This window comes from Spermophilus citellus (genome assembly GCF_964194105.1).
Source record: "Spermophilus citellus genome assembly, chromosome: 8".
Taxonomy (NCBI): Eukaryota; Metazoa; Chordata; class Mammalia; order Rodentia; family Sciuridae; genus Spermophilus; species Spermophilus citellus.
The window spans coordinates 112588699-112609018 of NC_138189.1; the positions used below are offsets into that span (position 1 = coordinate 112588699).

At 33.4% G+C, this 20320-nt stretch overlaps 1 protein-coding gene across 3 annotated transcripts in view; it reads right to left on the reverse strand.

The window, feature by feature from the left end:
* The window catches only part of GRID2 (glutamate ionotropic receptor delta type subunit 2), a gene marked incomplete at both ends in the record, with an annotated part of 1503481 nt that overhangs the window by 614021 nt on the left and 869140 nt on the right, over window positions 1-20320 (reverse strand). For all 3 annotated transcript variants that reach the window (XM_081304511.1, XM_081304512.1, XM_081304510.1), the window contains 2 exons: window positions 9042-9203; window positions 16111-16284. In XM_081304511.1, the coding sequence (XP_081160637.1) occupies window positions 9042-9203; window positions 16111-16284 (336 nt within the window). The remainder of the gene's footprint in view (window positions 1-9041; window positions 9204-16110; window positions 16285-20320) is intronic.

The window sequence follows — 20320 nt, forward strand, 5'->3', positions numbered from 1 at the left end:
CTAGGAACAAGAGTCCTTACACACACACACACACACACACACAAAAAAAAAAAAAAAAAAAAAAAAAAAAAAAAAAAAAAAAAAACTTTAGGAAGATATCCTAGACTAAGGGGTTATTATAGGAATTATTATGGTCAATAAGCTTAGGAATTATGGATTAATGGACCCTGGAAAATGTCCTGATAGTTTACACTTTCTAGAATAAAAACTGAGGTATTTCTTAATGCAAATGGTTCCTATTATGAAAATAAGTCTGATAAAACCTTCATTGGAGATAGAATGTAATGTCCAATGTGGGAAGAAAGGACCTGGGAAGCTATGTAGAATGTCCCATACTCTCCCCTTTGCCTGTGCTCCTTGTCTGACTGCATGTTTGATAAAGGGAATATATTCACTTCTTATAAGTAAATTTGATACTTTGTGTTCGCTCAGTCTTAATCTCTCAAAACATCTGATTATCACTTAAGATTGAAGACCAAGTACCAGGATTTATTATCCGTAATATCTCTAAGTGGCAAATGCAGCAGGAGTTTGACAAATGTAACTTATATTACCACACATAAGTTCAAGCTAATGATATTCAGAAAGCTTTTGATAAGAGCTTTTATTGTCCTCAAAAACACATGTACCTCATTGTGGTACCTGATTACATCAGAATCTTAACTTTCTTAGTACTATATTTCTAGGAAAAAGAAAGGATTGTGTATCAAAAAGATTGTTATGTAGTAAAAATATTATCCCTTGAAATTTTTAAACAGTTGAGCACTAGACTTCCTGTTGCAATCTTATTATTCCCAATCAATGCTCACATGGCCAGGTCTTCTTCATGGCAGCTAGTTTTCACCATGAGCAACTTAGTGTACTTGCTTTGAATGAGGTACAAAACTCCCCGATAAATCAGGGGACTTGCATTTAACTTGCTGCAGCCTTCAGTTACCTTGTTCACCTTTCAACTTTGTAATTTATCCTCTTTATGCTATATTCTTAATGAGCTATTGGCATGTATCATCAGAGAAATTTTCCCTCATGAGGATGTCAGGAATACTTGAGAGGTCGGCATTTTAAGCGCATAAACCCTGTAAGTGAAGCCCCTTGTTATCTCACCCAGACTTAACCTGTTTTTTGATTGCCTTGGAAAATTCCATTGGTTCTGAATTTTTTTCATTTATCCTCAGATTAACCTTGAAAACAGTCTTGGTAAAAATGTCTGCTGTTCAGGTGGTAATGAGTGGTCATTATCTTTGTTCATGCATGTTTTTTTTTTAATCTCTTGATGATGCAGCAGATTTTAAACAAAATAAGCTAATGAGACATTGACAGAATGAATAGCACATACAAATAATTTCTAGATGTCCTTTAAATTGACAGTAAAATTGCTAAACCTGTTTAAAAATACAAAATAAATTAGCTTGGATCTTATCCTACCAGTAGAAATACCAGTGGGTATCATATAGAGAGCAAAGAGAAAAATTACAGGGAGAACCAAAGGTTGAGAATAATTTATTACAAAGGTAGGATAATAAATTTCTGAAAGGCAAATCTTTGTTGTTCCCTTATGGATAAGATAAATTGGAAAAAAAATGAGAAAAAATATTTTTAAGAACTTATTTTACTCTGTTTATAAAACTGAAGGAGTTTTCCCTATACTTGAAATTGAAAAGTAACTTAAAAACATAAAATATTTATGATATTTGCCTAATTTCCTAATACATATTCCTAGGCTCCCTGTCACCCATAGACATGCCTAGGAACCAAGGATAGCCTTTAAAAAAACATGAGGCCTTTAAGGCAGTGCACACACAGGAGATGCCAGACTCAGCAGCATGCCCTCATGTCCCCATGTTTCATCAGTGTCAGCTTCAGAGAGAAAAATCCCTGACAGGAGAAAAACACCACAGTTTCTACCCAGCAAAGAAATGTAATAGTAGGTAGATAAATATCAGGATCCTGGATGAAAACAAAAATAAAACCAAAAGCTTCATTTGTATGAAATGTTTAGAAAAAAAATGATTTGGACACACACACACACTCACTCTCAAATATTCATTCAAAATAGAATTGCAACAAACTGCGAAGTAAATAGGACACTATTGGCGTTTTAATTATGCTATCTATATCTTAAGGAAACTGAGGCACAGAAAACTACTTCAGTGAGGAGCCCATACAGAAAATTTTAACTTGTTCCTCATAATTTTTCCTCTGGACCATATAAACTGTGTGTCCAATAAAACATATGTATATCACAGTGATTTCTCAAAGAATTAATACTGAATGAAACTCATTTGAAATCTATAGCACTTTATCCACTTTCTAATTCAAATAATCTGAAGTTGGAGTGTACACTAATAAGTTCACAGGAGCCTATTCCAAGGGCAAAATGACTTTTTTCCCAAAGCTCCTGTGGTAAAAAGTTTGCATGCATTTTTTTTTTTTTTTGGTAAAATAAGCTATTTGTGGTAAATCAGATTATGTTTTGCTATATTTTCTCTTTCCTTCAAGTTTACAAATCCTAAAAGATATAGTGTGTTACACCGAAAGGAAAGTAATATGTTTGCACTTAAATATAGAAATTTTTTAAAAGCCTACAACACAAAATAATGTCTTAGAATTATTTTTGTCCAAGAAATAAACCTAGGATTAATTATTTTAATCTTCTTTCTCAAATAGTTAATTAATCACCAAATCTCCTTTCAACCCTTTAAATCTATCTTGGAGTTGGGTACTTCTGTCCATCCCATGTCCCACACCCTGGACTAGACGCCCTCTGAGTAGGAGCCCACTCCTCTTGGTTGGTGTTCTCTCTTCTATCCTGTCCTCATCCAATGATAGCTGCGGAATGGAATCACCATGTGGCAGCCACAGGGTAATCTGATTTTGTGATCACACTGTTTAAGATACTTCATGGCCACCTTACTTTGTGAACAGAGTTTAGGCACATATATACAGTTACAGGACCCTGCAGGATTCTTCCCATCCACCTCTCGTAAGCATGAGGAATCACAGTCCTACTCTATGCATGCAGCTTGGGCTTATTTCACAGACTCAGGTGAGCCCGAGTCTCCTTCCAAGCCTCTGAACTTTCTACACCCCTTGCATGAAATATTCTTCCATCCCTATCCTTGGAACATGCTTCTCTTCCTTTCCTGGCTGAATTGCAGCAAACTTGAGAAGTAAATAGGATACTATACATTATGCTATCTACATCTTAAGGGAACTGAGGGCAAAGAAAACTACTTCAGTGAGGAGTCCATATAGAAATCTTTATATGGTTTCTACCCAACCTGAATGTTTCCACCTGTCAGTCTTCAACCCAAGTAGAATCTCCTGTCACATATTTCCAGAACAGTTGGTGTTTTCCCTTTTATAGAACTGATCACACTTGTATTTTTGATATTTCTATTTTTCTTCCGTATTCTATGATCTCACAGTACAGCATATGGTAGTATTCAATAAATATTTGTTGAATGAATAAATTACCATTTAAGAACGAAGTGATTTCAATATTTTTCAAATATCAACATGCACCAAGATATCTCTTTTAGATATCAGTAAGTATCAACATGTACCAATATGAGATAATGTATAAGATTCCATTGATATTTTCTATTTTCCCACATTCAGTTTTGAAAGTAATTACCTCAAGCAATTAACAGAAATTGATCAATTAAGCCAATGTGAATATATTTGATTTGAAGATCTATTGAGTTTTAATTGGCTAACTCAGATAAAATGAATAGAAAATGATTAGTGTAAAAAATTTAATCACTTTTTTTGCTGTTGTTTTAAAGTCAAAGATGTAAGTGTATTCTTTCTAATACTCAGGTCTGATTTCATCCAAAATTTTTGTGTCTTTCATTTACCCACAAAATAAAATCATTTGTTCTCAGTCTCTTTTCAGTTCAGATAATTTTCTCTCATGTGTTCTGTGAACTCTGGAAAACTAATCAACTTCTGTCACTATATACATGATTTAAGAAGATGTGTCAGTTAGAGTGGTCCCAGCCACATACTCCTCTCAAAGCTTTACATAAACCAACCCTGCTAATTTTGAAGTTTCCATTACGATGCTATGAATTCTATGAAAATTTTTCTATTTTTTGTTTTAAGTCAAGTTCCCCAGGAAACAGCTCTGAAATAGGAACTTGTTTATATGTGGGAAGTTTACTTGAAGAGTTCCTGAGAATGTACCTGGGAGAGAATAAGGGAAGGTGGATTGGGCAGAGGGAGAGGTGGAACTATTATGCAAACCCAGCAGCCTCTCAGGTGACCCTCCAAGCCAGTCTGTGGTTATCCCTGTGTGAGGGAAAGGACTCATGCCTTTCTAGTCTGCAAGGACCATTCCTTAGGTACATGCAGGTCCCAGGAAAAGGGTGAAGCAGCTCCTTCCTGTCTAGGACAGTTGCTAAGCAGAATCTTGGCTAGGTGTCCTTGGGGAGAATCAGTGCCTCCTGGTGAAGCAGGTATGTGAGTGTACAACACACTCCACTCTTCTCTAAGATTTCTCAGAATCCTATTTTTACCATACTGGGGGCTTTCTATTGTCCTTGGCCTTAGAGAATAGCTTTTTGTACTTAATCAATATCCACTACTGGATTCTACATTTCTTTTCTTGATTTTGCACTATTCATTCCACAATGCATGCAAATTGATGAACATCTATTAAGACACTGGTGAATAAATGACTGAATAAAGTGTAGTCTTGGAAAATGTTTCAATATTAAGAGGAGTAACATGAAGAAACAATGAAAATAATTGCTATTTAAACATGAACAATTCAATAAATAAAGATTGGTTACCCACATTGCACAGGTATGATCCAAATCCACATTCTGTAAGAAAGAAGGTTGTTCTCCACTGGTTAAATTAATTTCTAAATGTTCTAGTGAAGTGGTTTCAAATTGTGGTTCTTAGAACTGATTGTGGTGGGAGTCCATCTGTGGAGATCCTGTCTCACTTTTTTAGAGCACCTAAACTTCTATTGATTTTACTTAGAAAAGTTTGAAAGCCTGCTCTAGGTTATGTAACATCAATAAACTAAATTACAAAACATAAAAATCCTTCCTTAAATACATATTACAAGTAAGTGCAGTGTCTAATAATAAAATAAAGATTGCAAAAAATAAGCCATATTAAAATTTATATATGGCTTATGTAATTTCAAGGTAGTCACATTTTCTTTAGTCAAGTGATTGTGACAGAATTGTAAAAATACTACCACTATAACCAATAAAAAGGGTAAGTGGTACATAATTCAAAGAACACAGAATTAGAATAAAAAAATCACAGTAATTGTAACTAATTAGCTATATAACTATTAAGTCATTTCTTTTTTCTGTGGCTCAGTTTTCTATAACTTAAAATGAGAAAAAAAAGGCAAGATTAACTTTATTGTACTTTCAACTCTAAAATTCTATGAGACACTAATAAAAATAAGAATTTAAGCATAAAAATATACAAAAACAGAAGAATACTTTGCTAAAACAATTTTTAGACATTAAATTTCAAACAATACCCTTGATATACCTCATAATACTTATGACATTTTTATTAAGCCAATATGGTGTTTATCATTAAAATTATACAAGACTGGAAGAAGAATATAAGGAAGTTTGTCCAGGAAAGTTTTTAAAGTATTAAAAAGACAAAGTATTAAAATTGAAGTGATCAATAGACGAATGGATAAAAAAATGTGGCATTTATACACAATGGAGTATTACTCTGCATTAAAAAATGACAAAATTATAGAATTTGGAGGGAAATGGATGGCATTAGAGCAGATTATGCTAAGTGAAGCTATCCAATCCCTAAAAAACAAATGCCAAATGTCTTCTTTGATATAAGGAGAGTAACTAAGAACAGAGTAGGGAAGAAGAGCATGAGAAGATGACTAACATTAAACAGGGATGAGAGGTGGGAGGGAAAGGGAGAGAGAAGGGAAATTGCTTGGAAATGGAAGGAGACCCTCAGGGTTATACAAAATTACATACAAGAGGAAGTGAGGGGAAAGGGAAAAATAATACAAGGGGGAGAAATGAATTACAGTAGAGGGGGTAGAGACAGAAGAGGGGAGGGGAGGGGAGGGGAGGGGGGATAGTAGAGGATAGGAAAGGCAGCAGAATACAACAGACATGAGTATGTCAATATGTAAATCAGTGGAAGTGTAACTGATGTGATTCTGCAATCTGTATATGGGGTAAAAATGGGAGTTCATAACCCACTTGAATCAAAGTGTGAAATATGATATATCAAGAACTATGTAATGTTTTGAACAACCAATAAAAAAATAAAAATAAAAAAATAAAAATAATAAAATTGAAGTGATAACATTAATTTTATTTGAAGATGATATCAATGTCTATTTGAAAAATACAAGAGAATACACTATGATCTGAGAACTAGTAATTAAGCTTGAAAAGTTCATCAGATCAGTCCAAAACATATTAAACATCAATAACTGCTCTGAATATACTTGCAATAACTAATATAATAGAAACAGCTCCCATTCATGTGCGCACACACACATACACACAAGACCCTATACAATTTTAGGAAAAAAAATACATTGGAAATATGCACAAAGAACACTATAACTCTCTAAGGAGGGTTATAAAAAAATGATAATATTGATTCCATGTGTATGGGTGAGAAGACTCAATATTTTAAAAAATTAAAATCCTTTCAAAAACCAAACTATAAAATCTGTATAAATAACAATAGCATTGCGGTGCTCATAATACCTGGGAAAAAACTAAATGTTGAGAATTAGGATCTAATTTTAGAAAAGAGAAAAACTAGGAAGATCTTATTCTACCCATTCAGACAAAAAATTATAAAGCTGAACACAAGAATATCTGCAAAATAGCCACTTCCCCTATTGCTGGACATTTATACTAATGTCCACTATATCATTTTTAACTCTCTTTTCTCATCTCCGTAATGAGAATATAATTAATTCAGGGACAGAAACTGGTTCTTTTACTTGTTTGTACTCTGCAGCAGCACACAACTGTGTTAAGTGTGCATAGCATGCCCTTAATGTAGGCATGCTGTGTTTACTTGAATGTAATTAAGAATTTTATCACTAGATTGCTGCCACTGTAATAAGAAGCCTGACCTCATTTGTGATGTGTGGCTGCAAACTTCTTTATATACCTTGCCCTCCCTTTCTGTTTTGGTCCCACATCTGGGCAGGATGATAAGAAAGCCCATCCTGTACCTTCTTATTTGATGTCTATGGGAAACAAAAGCCTACACGTGTCCAGCCCACATGGTTAGGAACTATCCCTCAGCCCTGGCCGCTAGCCACTGAACAGGCCCAGCCTGCTTCCTCTGCTTTGCCCAAGCCAGGCTGGACGCTGAGGCCCACTCAACTCTCTCCAGATTCTCGTGTACATCAAATTTTCTTGGTGTGTGGGGTATCATCAGTTTCATTATCTTAATAGGATGATCCAAAACTCCTATGTGAGGCTAAAATAATAATAATAATATTGAGACTGGGAAAAAAAAATAACTCAATTTCTTTAAGTCAATGAAAAATGTGAGACAAAAATAAATAAATAAATAAATAAATAAATAAATAAACAAACAAACTGAAATATTTACCCTAATGATCTATATGCTGAATTGCTGTATGAGAAACCCCTGTATATTATGGTGTCTCTCTTTTCTTCCTACAGAACTTCTCACTAAATAGGCATCTCCTAAGCAACTTCCTGAACAATTATTCTATCTTTGTATGAAAGCTCCCGAAGAATGAATGTATTCAGGTTCCTGTGTCCTAGCCAAACTGTGAATTAATAAACTGGCAGGATTAAAATTGTGTTCAACAACCTCCCTTGGTTCATACCTGCCAGCTCTCTACATACAAAGAGTTAGGAGATTTTGGCAATACCTTGATTTCTATTTGACTTACTCATTTCTCAGTTGAAAAATGTTTCTTTTCCAACATGTTCAATACATTTAATTCTCAAGTACATTTGCTGATAAGAATCTCACCAAAGTGATTCTTTTACAAAAAGGAAACACCACCAAGAGAAGCATCCCAGCTGTTCTCCATTTGAAAGATTTCTTTCCTTCACTTCCTGTTTTTGTACATCTGTCTCAGTCCCAGTGTTAAATTTTTAGATATTTTTTCCTGACTTTTCTGAATATATTCACATTTCAATTAGTTATTTTTTTTGTTTGCCTGTTTAAGGAAAAAAAAAAGGCAAATGTATGAGGAAACAAAAAGGAAGGGTGAAATAAAAAAACCATAAACTTCCAAATGGCTGTCTGCTTTGCGTACAGGGTACAGGATAAACTGTTTGTTTTATTAATCATTTCATTTTAAATCCATGAAGCTGTGCAAGATGAACAGAAAATGTCAGCAAGGATGACATGACAAAGAGGCTAATAAACTGCAGAGTGCTTATGGCACTGAGAAGAGCTGAACAACATAAACTGCCTTCTGGGAATGGAACAGGTAGTGAAACCAAAGCCAGCCACAGCCCATGGAGGCAACACGCAAACAGTGATGAAAAGGACCACAATCAGGTGCTGGAAAGAGGCATGAGCATTTCAACAGAGGAACTGTTTATGAATTGCATCTTCATTATAAGATAAATTAAGGATCATCGCACACAACGCCTTAGCATATATCATCAAAATGAAAAACAGCCAAGTGTACTATAAACTTTCAGTTGGTATATAACAACAACAATAACAACAACAAAAATCCCAAACCATGAGAACTTTATGCACCTTATGACAGACACCAAAATAATTTGAGCATCTTTAAAGACATAACCAGGGCAATTTAAAATAATCTTGATCACCAATTTTTACTTGCATCAACTTTCCTTAAAATCAGTAAGGGGTCACTTATTTAATATATGTTTGTAACCCTCTATCCTTTAAATATTTCATTTTGCTATTTTGTGCTTTGAGATGGCAGTGATACTGAAGAGAAAAAAATCCTTCTAAAAGATATCTCATCAAATTCTGGTCTATTGTATGCTATTTACATAGAAATTAAGACGAGTGAAATGCTAATCAGAAGTTACCTTCTTGATGGTCTCTAGCATGGAACGCCCACCCTGCCAGGGCTTTGAATTCTTCCTGATACATGACAAACTTGCCATGCTGTGCCACTTTCGGTCCTCCAGCTTCTTATGAAAAGCATTAGCAAGCAGAAGCACTGTGTCATATATGTAAAGGTTTGAAATCTGAAAAGACATTAGACAGTGATCATTAGAATCATTGATACCATCCATCCCATCCAGAATAAGGAAAAATTTGTCCGCTTAGCTGCTTCTGCTCTGGATAGTTTACTGGGTTATTTATTATGGGGAAGGTTTCTTTTTTTTCATTTCTTGGGCAATTTTGCTATTGAGAATGAAGTCTTGTCTGATTGTATGCCTCAACTGGTTTTCAGCTTATTTAGGTATGAAAGAGAAGATAAAAAAGAGATGTTTTGACAGAGGCAACGCTGTTAGTGTCAGACTATAGAAAATCACTGGCCCTTATTTCTTTCTGAGGAGGTAAGGATCTAAGGACTTAAGATTGGAAGGACACACTGAATAATACATTTTTTGAATGCATAAAATTTCTTCATTTTAGTTATTCAGATGAAATATTAACTCAATCTTATATATGAGTGTTATAGGTACAAAAAAGAAGAAGCAGACATCTGTGTGTGTTTATGGCTATGGGGCTTCTATAATGAAGAAATGAAAGAAAACAGACCCATTCACAAATACAATGATCAAGGATCGATACACCATAAGGTAGGCATACACATGCATTGAAATTCATTGACATGACAAATAACATAAACTACGAACAGTGTCTGAATGTGTTTATATTAATGCTCTCTTCTTCTAAGGTAACCATGATATTATCTTCTTTCTACACAGATTGAAAAAAAATGAATTATTGCCAATTTCTTAAAGATCTGTTGCACTATTAAAATTTAAGTCTTGCAAGAACTACTATCTATACTACCAACTAATTACCAAAGGTGTTTGTTTTTCAAAGTAATTAGAATTTTTTAAGAAAACATGAATAGAAAAGGGGATCTTAGGTCAATAAAAGCTGTTAAATGTTATATTATGACTGCTCAAAAAGAAAAACCTGATAGAAAAAAAATTGAGAAATCAACATAGTGATGGAAATTAATTTTATCTTAATGCATTCAAATTTTCTCAGGTTTTAAAAGTGTCTTGTTATCACAGTTTTCCCTAAAAATGAAAGGGAAAATATGTGGGTTGTCATTTGGTTGTAATTAACGAAGAAGGAAATTTATGAAACAGTCTGTGCACATCACAGAACAGTAGTAAGATTTGGCTATTGGGATAATTAGAGTTTGATGCTATTCAAAGCTGTTAATAAGAGCTTCCCAACAATGCCTTGTGGATTTTAATTTATATGCCAGGTAAATCTTTAATCATCTGTGTTTGTTAAGCATATTTAATATATATAATACTAATGGATGGCAGGTCTTTGAAAAGACATTGAACATTTCTAGGTATTATATAAAATACAAGTTTATTATTGTGTAAGGAAATATTAGGGCTAGCTATTCTTACTCCTGGTCCACCCAGCTAATTATTAAAGAGACCAGAGGAGAATGACTAAAATCTGAAGTGAATGAAGTATAGACTTGAAGTTAAAATTAGTCTGTGAGTCAAAATTCAAATTGGACTTAGACTGTGAAGACCCAATAGGAAAATGTGGAAGAAATAAGGAAGATGAGCGAACTGTACAAAACAATCCAAGGAAAAATCTTTTTATAAACTTCTTCAAATGATATGCAATTATCTGTCTTTTCCAAACTCCCCTGTTTTCACGGCCTTAACTTGCTTCTTCTTGTCTATCTTTATTCTATATCGCCCTTTAACAGCTTTAATTGTGTATGTGCGATATCTGGTAGCATCCTTCAATGTATCTTTAGCTTTCTCCAACTAGTTAACTTCCTTCAATATTTAGCATAAAGGTTACCTGCTGAGAGAATGCTACCCTGACAATTTCCCAATCCTAGGCTTCCCTGAGCAGTCTTCTCTCCCAGAACACACAGTACATAGGTCTATGGAAACACGTCACAATGGTAAGATTTTTCAAAATCTGCCATTCACACAAGAATAGGAGATCCTCCTGGATGGAAACTCTCCATCCTTGTGCTTTAGTTTGCGTATACTTAATCTCCTTTTGACTTAGCCGACCATCTAGAACATGTTTTTTTTTTTAAATAAACAATCATCAAATAAACAAAGTCAAAAAAATTGGAAGAAGTGGGAAAATGTCAGGTTTAAAGTTAGGTGGGTTGACATAAATCAAGTCATTGCTGGCAAACTGTGTTTTACTAGTACTTGACCTTCTCTGGCATAGTCTGTTTTGCATACTTTAAGGTATGGAGTGTGAATATCTATGCTAATGTCAAAGTGAGTGTTCTGTACCCAACATATGATAGGCATTTTACAGATGACTGCCTCCTCTCATTTGTTACATTCTCAGTGGCAGGATCAAGAAGTGGCAGTGACCTTCTCTGAGATTTCCAAAAGCCCTCCTAATCTTTTACTTCTTTCCTCAAAGCAAGTACTCACTCTCCTTGGCAGTTCACGTGCTCTCTCATGCTCCTTTGTGCTGTCCTCTACTGATCTCTTGGTGATTTTATTTGTGAGGTCTTTGACTCCTTCCTCGCTATGATCCCAAAGTGTCTCTCAGCATTTAAAGGAGACTCCAGTTTCTACTCAGAGAAGCTTCCCTTTTTCTATGTCCACAACCAACATATGTGACTGGGAGCTGGACATGAATCTGCACTACCTCTGACATCTTATCCTCCAGTATTTTCTCATCTAACTCATCATTTTTCTCTGGCTTTCTGTCACTACACTTGTTCTCTGTCATCGCTGAACCTGTAGCTGCCATCTCTTCTATGTGAAAATATTTGATGCCATCTGTGCCTTACCCTGAAACACTCAGTTTCCTTCTGTTCACCATCTGATATAGTTCCTAGGCTGCTCATCATCCAGGTACTCTTCCTCTGTCCTTCTCTTATTTCTTCAATGTTTCTATTAAAGTTTAGTAACCAGAACTGACATATTAATGCAGATATGATCTGACTAGGAGACAGTAGTGTAAGACACTGTATGTCTTGATCTTAGCAAAGTGCTTCTGACAGAGTCCAAGATGATATTAAAATGGTTTAGAGCAAATCTGACTTTGCACTGCGCTCATTCTGAATTTGTCTTCAACTTAACGGCTTTGAACAGCTGTCAAACCAGGCCTCTTCCTCTAGACTTCATGTAATTGATTATGAACCTATACTTTATGAAGTTTCAACTTTTAGGCTTATTACTCAGTCAAGATTAATAATTATTTGGATCTTGTTTATGTAATGCAACACCAGCTTTCTCTCCTATATTTATGGCATTTACAAATTTCAAAAACATGTTTTATTCATTTTCATTCATGGAGTAATAAACATTGTGACAATATTAGGTCCAAGGACAGAATCTTGCAGATGACCATAGACTTCCTTGCATTTCAAGAGTGAAATATTTATCAGGGTGTCTGAATATTCATCAGGTTCCACTTTTCTCAAGCTAAGGGTAAAAGAATACCTGGTGTATTTTAGCAAACATTCAAAACTACAGTATATATCTAAGGCATATTCTAGATGTAGCAGTGTCTCTTGAATAGTTTGTTGGTACTTCTATGTGAATTAATTTCAAGGTCACTTGAAACTTTGGACAAAAATAACTACATGGCTTAATTGGTAATTATTTGAAATGGTTTAATTTTATAAAAAATACATGTTTTAACTTTTAAAGGTAATGATAATATTTTAAAATATTTTGAACCTTCTTCTCTGAGACCAGAGTTTAGTATCTTCATCCCATATGGACTCATTTGGTGAAAATATTTAAATGTCACCAATTTATAGAGTTTTCAATGTCTTCCCTCAGGATTTCATTAGAAAATTTGTCAAAAATGCCATATAAAACTCAATATATAACACATAGCTATATTATAGGCTCCCAATCCTAAAAGCCTATTAATGAGGGCTTAGTTTGGGTGTGATTTTTCTTAAGAAAGCCCAATTGTCTTATTTGAAATACTCCAAACCATTTATTTAATGAAACATTCTATAGTTTATGTAAATATTAACATGCAATATACTAAATTTTGATCGTCCAAGTCTTTTCTTTCTACTTTTGAAAATTTGGGCAATAAACCAATCTCTTGTACTTTGGTATTCTTCCCAAGAATTTCTCTCACACCTCTAAATCATAATATTGGGATTATGATTGGATTATTGATTGCTCAAAGCACTTAGGTGTTAGTCCTCATTTAAGTCAGTTAGAAATACTCCTAAAATCTTTAATTCCTGCTCTTTATAAATTAATGGCTTACTTATCTTTTAATGATTTTTACTCTAACTTATCCAGTTTGAGGATAATTTTCCTTAGATGGAGAAAATAGATTGAAAAAGATTGGAGTGTTCATTTTCTCTTTCTTAGCATCCGAACTAACACGAGTTCCACCAAACAGTAAAGGGATCACTTCCTTCTTGTTTCATATGTTGTAAAAACTTTTTCCAGCTAAGAGGACTTCTTTACTCTTTACTCTGAAACTTCAACTAACCTTGTATTTTAGTGTTTGGGTATTAATTTAAAGATGTATGAAACTTGTTTGCAGATCTAAATTTTATTTTCCTTCTACAGACATTAAAATTAGAAACAGCCCAAAGGCCTCCATATAGATCCAATGTACCCTCCCTTCTTTTCCTTGTATTGATTAATGTGATTTTACAGTTGAGTTTCTACTTTTTGAGCTCACTTTGGCCAATGTTTATAGTTTATTTTTTTCTGAAATTTTTTAAATTGCCAACTTCCTAATTCTGAGGAAAAAGATTATCTGTGGCCATATTTATCTGCATCGTTTTTATAGATGCCAAGTTGAGGGGTTGCTTCTCCTAGAGAACCACTTCCCCCTCAAATTATTAGCCAGTCATATTGTGTGCACTTCATACAAAACAACATTTTATTTTGTTTCTTGATCTAACTTCATTGAGATAAAAACTTTTCATCAAGGAGAGGCTGTACATCAAATGTTCTGCTTTTAGGGGAACATTTTAAATTCAAGAGCTTTGTATTCACACTTTTAATTATATAAATCTTTACATATAAAAGTTTGTCAGTTTTCCTTTTATATATTAAATATTTAGTCAAATGCTATCACACATAAGAGGGAAGTTAATATGTAACAAATCCTAAAAGAAAAAAATAATGCTCTGTTTTGTTCCATCTCTGAGTTTGAGTAATGTGCAATGAACACAAGGGTTAAGGGTGGCGATTCCTTTATCATGTTCCTGCATCAGATAAGCATGGGAATATAGAGATAAATAAAATATGCTTACTGATTAATTGAAATGAAAAGATTATGCTCATGTGTGAATGTGCTTTAAAATTCTTTCTTCTTTCCCTAAATGACACAGTTTATAAATTTTCTAGCTTAAACTTTCATTTCCTGCTACCTCTTTTGACAAGAACAGTCTTTGATATTTCATAATTTTCTAAATCTAAATTCTTCCTGTTGTTCTCCATTTAGAATTCTATAATTTTCACATCGATTATATTCGTGATCAGTGAATACGAAAATATGGTCTATTATAAGCCTATTACTAAGAATGGCACTAAATTTAAACAAGCCCTTTTAAGTAAAGCTTTAGAGTGCCTTACTTTGACCACTGCCTTCCCCTTGGGTACATTCAAATCCACAAATATTCACAAAGGTGCAATGTACTGGGGTAGGTTTGGTGGAGGAAGTGATACAAAAGGACGCTGAGATTTATGATTCTGGATCCAGTAAGAAACAGAAGATTCTATGGATAATGATCCTGGAGCCATGATGCTCATTACATTCATAAGTATGAACAAAGTGTTGGATAGATGGTAATTCATCTAAAAAACTCAACATTGATTAAGAATAGGAGACTGGGGGATCAGCTTTCAAAGAAGTAGTTTTAGCAAATTACTTTATATATCTAATATTATTGAATACAAACTAGTCATATTAAAATTGTATTTCCAAAGTGTTCAAACTGAACATCTAAACTAAAACTATTTTCATAGTAAACATTCTAAAGGATTAACTTTCTAAGATATATCATGTTTCCCTGATTTCTAAAATTGATCACAACTTTAATCCTTGCTGATGCTTTAGAATTATTGTTTAAATATTCACTAACAGGCTAGTGTTGTACTACAACAATGCCCTTAGAAACTGCTTTATGATACAGATTTCCTTTTACAGCAAAACTCCTATACTGATAGGATGTGTAAGTTAGCGTGTGTGATTGATTCTTCCTTTTTCCTGTCTTTTGCCTTGCTAGAGAGTGCTCCTTTTGGCTCCCTGCTGTTGGTGTGTCTGCTTTATCTAATACCCCCTTCAAACTGACAGATTGAGATCTCCAGTACAAGAAGAAAAAAAAAATCTGATAGGATTTTCCTTAAGAAAAAGAAACGGTCTCCAAGTGAGTATTTAAAGAACATTCTCTTGAGAAAGCTGCAGGGACTTGGGTTCTTTTTGCTATTGAGAGATTTTATTTATTTACTTACAAATTCTTTGTTGTATTCTTGACAGTGAAGGTTTCAGCTATAGCATGGGTTCAATGACTAATATAATGCTATAGCACTTTTTGGAATTTAAATATTATTTCACTGAAGTTATGCAAACTGGAGACTAATCTTTGAAAACAAAATAATAAACATTCTGTCCTTGTTATACCAAAAAAAATCAAGCAAATGTATTAGCTTAATAATTTGGAATGAGATAGTAGGAGTCTCAGGAACAAATTCTACCATGGGAAATGTTGTGGATCTACCTGTTTAGAAGGAAAGAATCTTTATTTACTATATTTTTATTAAGCAAGATATTTTTTCTATAATAGGAACAAAAAAATCAAAGATATAGATTTTAGCACTCTCTCCCTATCAGAGTTATTAAAATGATAGAAGAAGAGAATCATGCAGAAATGATACAGAATATAATTCTGAATCCAATGCAACTCTAAAAGCACTCTTTACAACAAAGCACGCTGGTAGAAATGCCCAGGCATTTAGAGTATACCTCCATATTCTGAGCAAATGGATCCTTTGGATCACACAATGTTGAAGATATTCGATGGTTGCCACGGAAACATCGCTGACTTATATTCTGGGGGACTGGAAATGTCTGCCGAATAATCGTTAGCCTTCCAATTGACCTTCTTACAAGTTCCTGTACATCAACATCGTTTATTTCCTATAGGATAAGATAGGAAGTGGAAGAATTAGAAATTCATCAATACAGCAACAGAGAAACACAAAACCATTAATGAGTTGTTATCTAGGACTGCTGAGGGATTCTGTAACTATAATACATTTGCTTGATGCTTAGCACATATCTAAATGAAAACAGCACATGTTCATTGAAATAATCAACTTATTTATAGGTGTTCTTCTAATTTAAATTATGTACATTAGTGCCTAGGTGATTCTGACTGGAACAGTTTACTTAAATGTACTTAGTTATGATCAAGTTTATAATTTATTACATTGAAAATATAGTAGAAAAATATAGTGTGGTAAAATATTGAAAAAGGTGACAAAATAAGTTGATACTATAGTTTGTCATTTATTAATGGACTTCATCATACTTGGACAACCTAGGAAAATTGTTGCAATGTAAGAGAAATATATATTGTTCATAGCAATGAAAAAACAAGGCTTTAAAAAGTGATATAAATAGATATAGCAAGAGGACATATTATTTTTTAAGAATTTTATTAATATTTCTTAGACCTATTGATGTTAACTAACGTGTTTCTCTTTGTAATGGATAAAAAAAGTGCTTACTAACTATTGAGTAATGTTATAGATGTGGTATTGACATAAAGGTAAAAATTTCTGCTGGTTAATACCGACTGAACCAGGCTGAGTGAAGGAGGAACTCAATATTCTTTATCTACATGAATTTTATTTTGTATAAGAGTGTGTGCCAAACTCAAAGAATAGCAATTTCTACTTCCTTCTCCCCACCACCTCCTTACTCCACAATTAAATTTTAAGATTTGACTACATAGTATATGTAAAAACAATAAAACTGAAATAATATTTTTATAACATTCATTTTTTCCTAATTGGAATTAATCAGAACAGAAGTAATCAAAATAAATTTCGGTTTTAAAACTGTCTTTTGACTAAAGCAGTTTGTGCTGAATAGTGTCCATTTGGAACCTTTTAAACCAATGAGGCCTTTGCAATTAGCAAATTATTGGTGTGAATAGATTCTTATGGCAATAAAAATAAAATATTCGATGCAGGGCAGGATATACTTTGGACTGTAGTGAGCATTTTACAGTTTTGAATCAAGGAATTATTACTGAAAATTGAAAAGACAAATTTTCTTATCCCACTAGACTCACTAATTACATATTACTCTTCTTGTAGACTAATTATATATTACTGTTCTTTGTAGCATGTGTTAGCTTTAAAATTCACCCTTTATTTATGATCTTTATGAAATATAACTTTTCTGAAAATAAAATAACACCTGCCATCAGCTGTAACCAGTATAATATCAGGAATTTCTGGGCGATTAATCCTTAATGCGCCATAAAAACTGGTTTTTCTCAGTTTATAATGCCGTCTTTTTCCCTTAGTCTGTGTCATTTCACTGGCCACCAAAAACTCTGTCTGGCAAAGAGCAGGTCACTTTTTAATTTTCTGTCATCTTCTCACAAAGCAGAATTAAGTGATGCCCGTCAACTCCATTTTAATCCCTAACATTAACATGGAATCTTTTAAAGTTTATGTTTGTATTGCTATTCAATGTCTTTCAATGTTCAAAAATTCCATATCGTACAGTTAGGAAGATTCACTTAAATCATACCAGAAAACTGTTCTGCTTTTCTCATAATATTAATAAGTTCAGTTATCTATGTAGCCTTTGTTTCATGATACCAAGATTTATCAAAATTCTTATCAAATAGCACCATCTCTCTCTACACCACACATGATGAATTATAGATCAGCACATTAGGATAAAATTTTACATTTAAAAATTGCCTATGTGGGGCTGGGATGATGGCTCAGGGATAGAGTACTCGCCTAGCATGCATGAGGCACTGGGTTCGATCCTCGGCACCACATAAAAACAAACTAATGTATCCACCCAAGACAAAAGATACATAAATAAATATTTTTTAAAAAAATTGCCTATGATGTTAAGTAAAATACTGCCTATTTTCTCATTTTTTTGCTAAAAAATGACAACATGAAGCATACACTGTTTATTTACACTTTACATAATAGAGAACCATGGAGATTCCATGCTGTTTATTCACAATACTTTTTAGTCATAGAATGAATTGAAAAAACTCTCTAAAGTATACATAAAGTCCATATTTTCTTACAGGAATCACGTAGATTAATATTCATGAATTATGGGAATTAAAACAATAAAGATATATTATTTCAGCATTTAATAGCCTGGATTCTACAATGATCAATAAAGTCATCTATCATGAGTCAAACACACAAAAAAGGATGGTTACTTTTTATATATTCCATAAGCTGAAGTTCTCAGGTACCTAGGCCTAAGTAAATCTGAAGAAATGTCAATTTGAATTGAATGTATTTTGTCTATTATTATTTGAGGAAGGAAAAAAGAAAGTAATTTTCTGGGAGGAAAAAATCTGCCATTCTGAATAAAACTAACAGACAATCTGTCTCAAAAAAGTTCACTTGCAATTTTAGTTTTGACACCTGATCTCAGAAACAGTGGGACAGGGATATGAAATCTTGATTAGGCAGCTATTTTATATTTACAGAACTTTACTCTGTGTTTTAAAATGTGCATTTCAAGAGTGGCAGATGCAATACTACATAAACACAAAAAGACAAATGATCACTTAATCTAGAAAGGGATTCTCTTAAAATTAAAAAATAATTGCCAAGTAAACAAATATATTAAAATGCCAAACTATTGAGCAATTAAGATCTATATTGTTCAAATGCTCTGAATTTTAAAAATTATGTTTAAACTATAAGTTATCTCAAAAATAATCACAGGAAGAATTAGTTCACTAAATAAATACTTCCCCCTGAGTCCTAGCACCACGGATATGCTAACTAACAAACCTGTATAAACAGAAAATACCTGAGTTTTAAAGAATTGAAAGAATCTAAATGATACAATGATTTGTGTTGTATACTGTGTATACCTATGAAGTAGAATTACTATTGCAATAGAAAGTAAATCCATATGTTTCAGTGTACCTCTAACTTTCATTTTTACTTCCTTAGCAGCAAAACATAATGGCCTTTTTCCACCCAAAGTAATTAAGCTGTATAATCAAAATTTATTATGAGTTAATATATCCAAGAAAATATTTACTTTAATATTTTAATGTATGGTGAGCCCTGAAATGTGTGAGCCCAAGGAAGACGAATAAAGCTCAAACATCTGCTAGGGAGAAATATCCCTGGAACAGCTCTACCCAGAACACATCTGTTAGGAGAATTGAATACTTCCTGAGTTCTTGCACTTTATCAACTTTAGGCTTAAATTAATAGAATTTTGGGGAAGGAAAAACTCTAAAAGTCCATCAGTTCAGATACAAATCTAGATTATATAAATTATTTCAGAAAGATAGTATCCCAATTCCCCTTTTACCATTTGTTTCTCCCCTCTTCCTGTTCTCTTGGCTCTATAACAAAGTTCCTGGGTCATAGTGGGTATTAAATAAATGTTGATAATTAAAAATTTAATGAATGATTGAGTGACAACACTTTACCAAACTACCTTCTAAAGATACCTTGAATTTTAATTCTAGACACTGATACTTTAAAAATGTTAAAATAAATCTGTATAAAACGAATTTCACTAATGAGATGTTGCCGTCTGTTACACAGTATAGTTTCAAAAGAGTATGTTTTATTTCTAATATATTTCTGTTCTTCATGCTTCAGCAAAGATGACCTTTAGATGCTTCCAGAAAGTTTTAAATTAATGTGAAGCAAACATTCTGTTGAAATCTGAAACAAAACTAACTCTACCCTATATACCAACAGGAAGAGGAACAGAATGGCAGGTTTCTATCTGGTAGATTAGTAGTGTACATCTCCACTCACCATTAAACAAACAAAAAAATATCCACTACAGAAGTAGGCTTTCTAAATCTCAAAATAACTCCCCCTCCCACCCCAAGAAACAACTTACTTTACTGCAGTAACCCGTAGAGAAAAAAATAACTTTAAGTCAGTAAAATCACATCAGGACATTAAGGTTCAGGCTA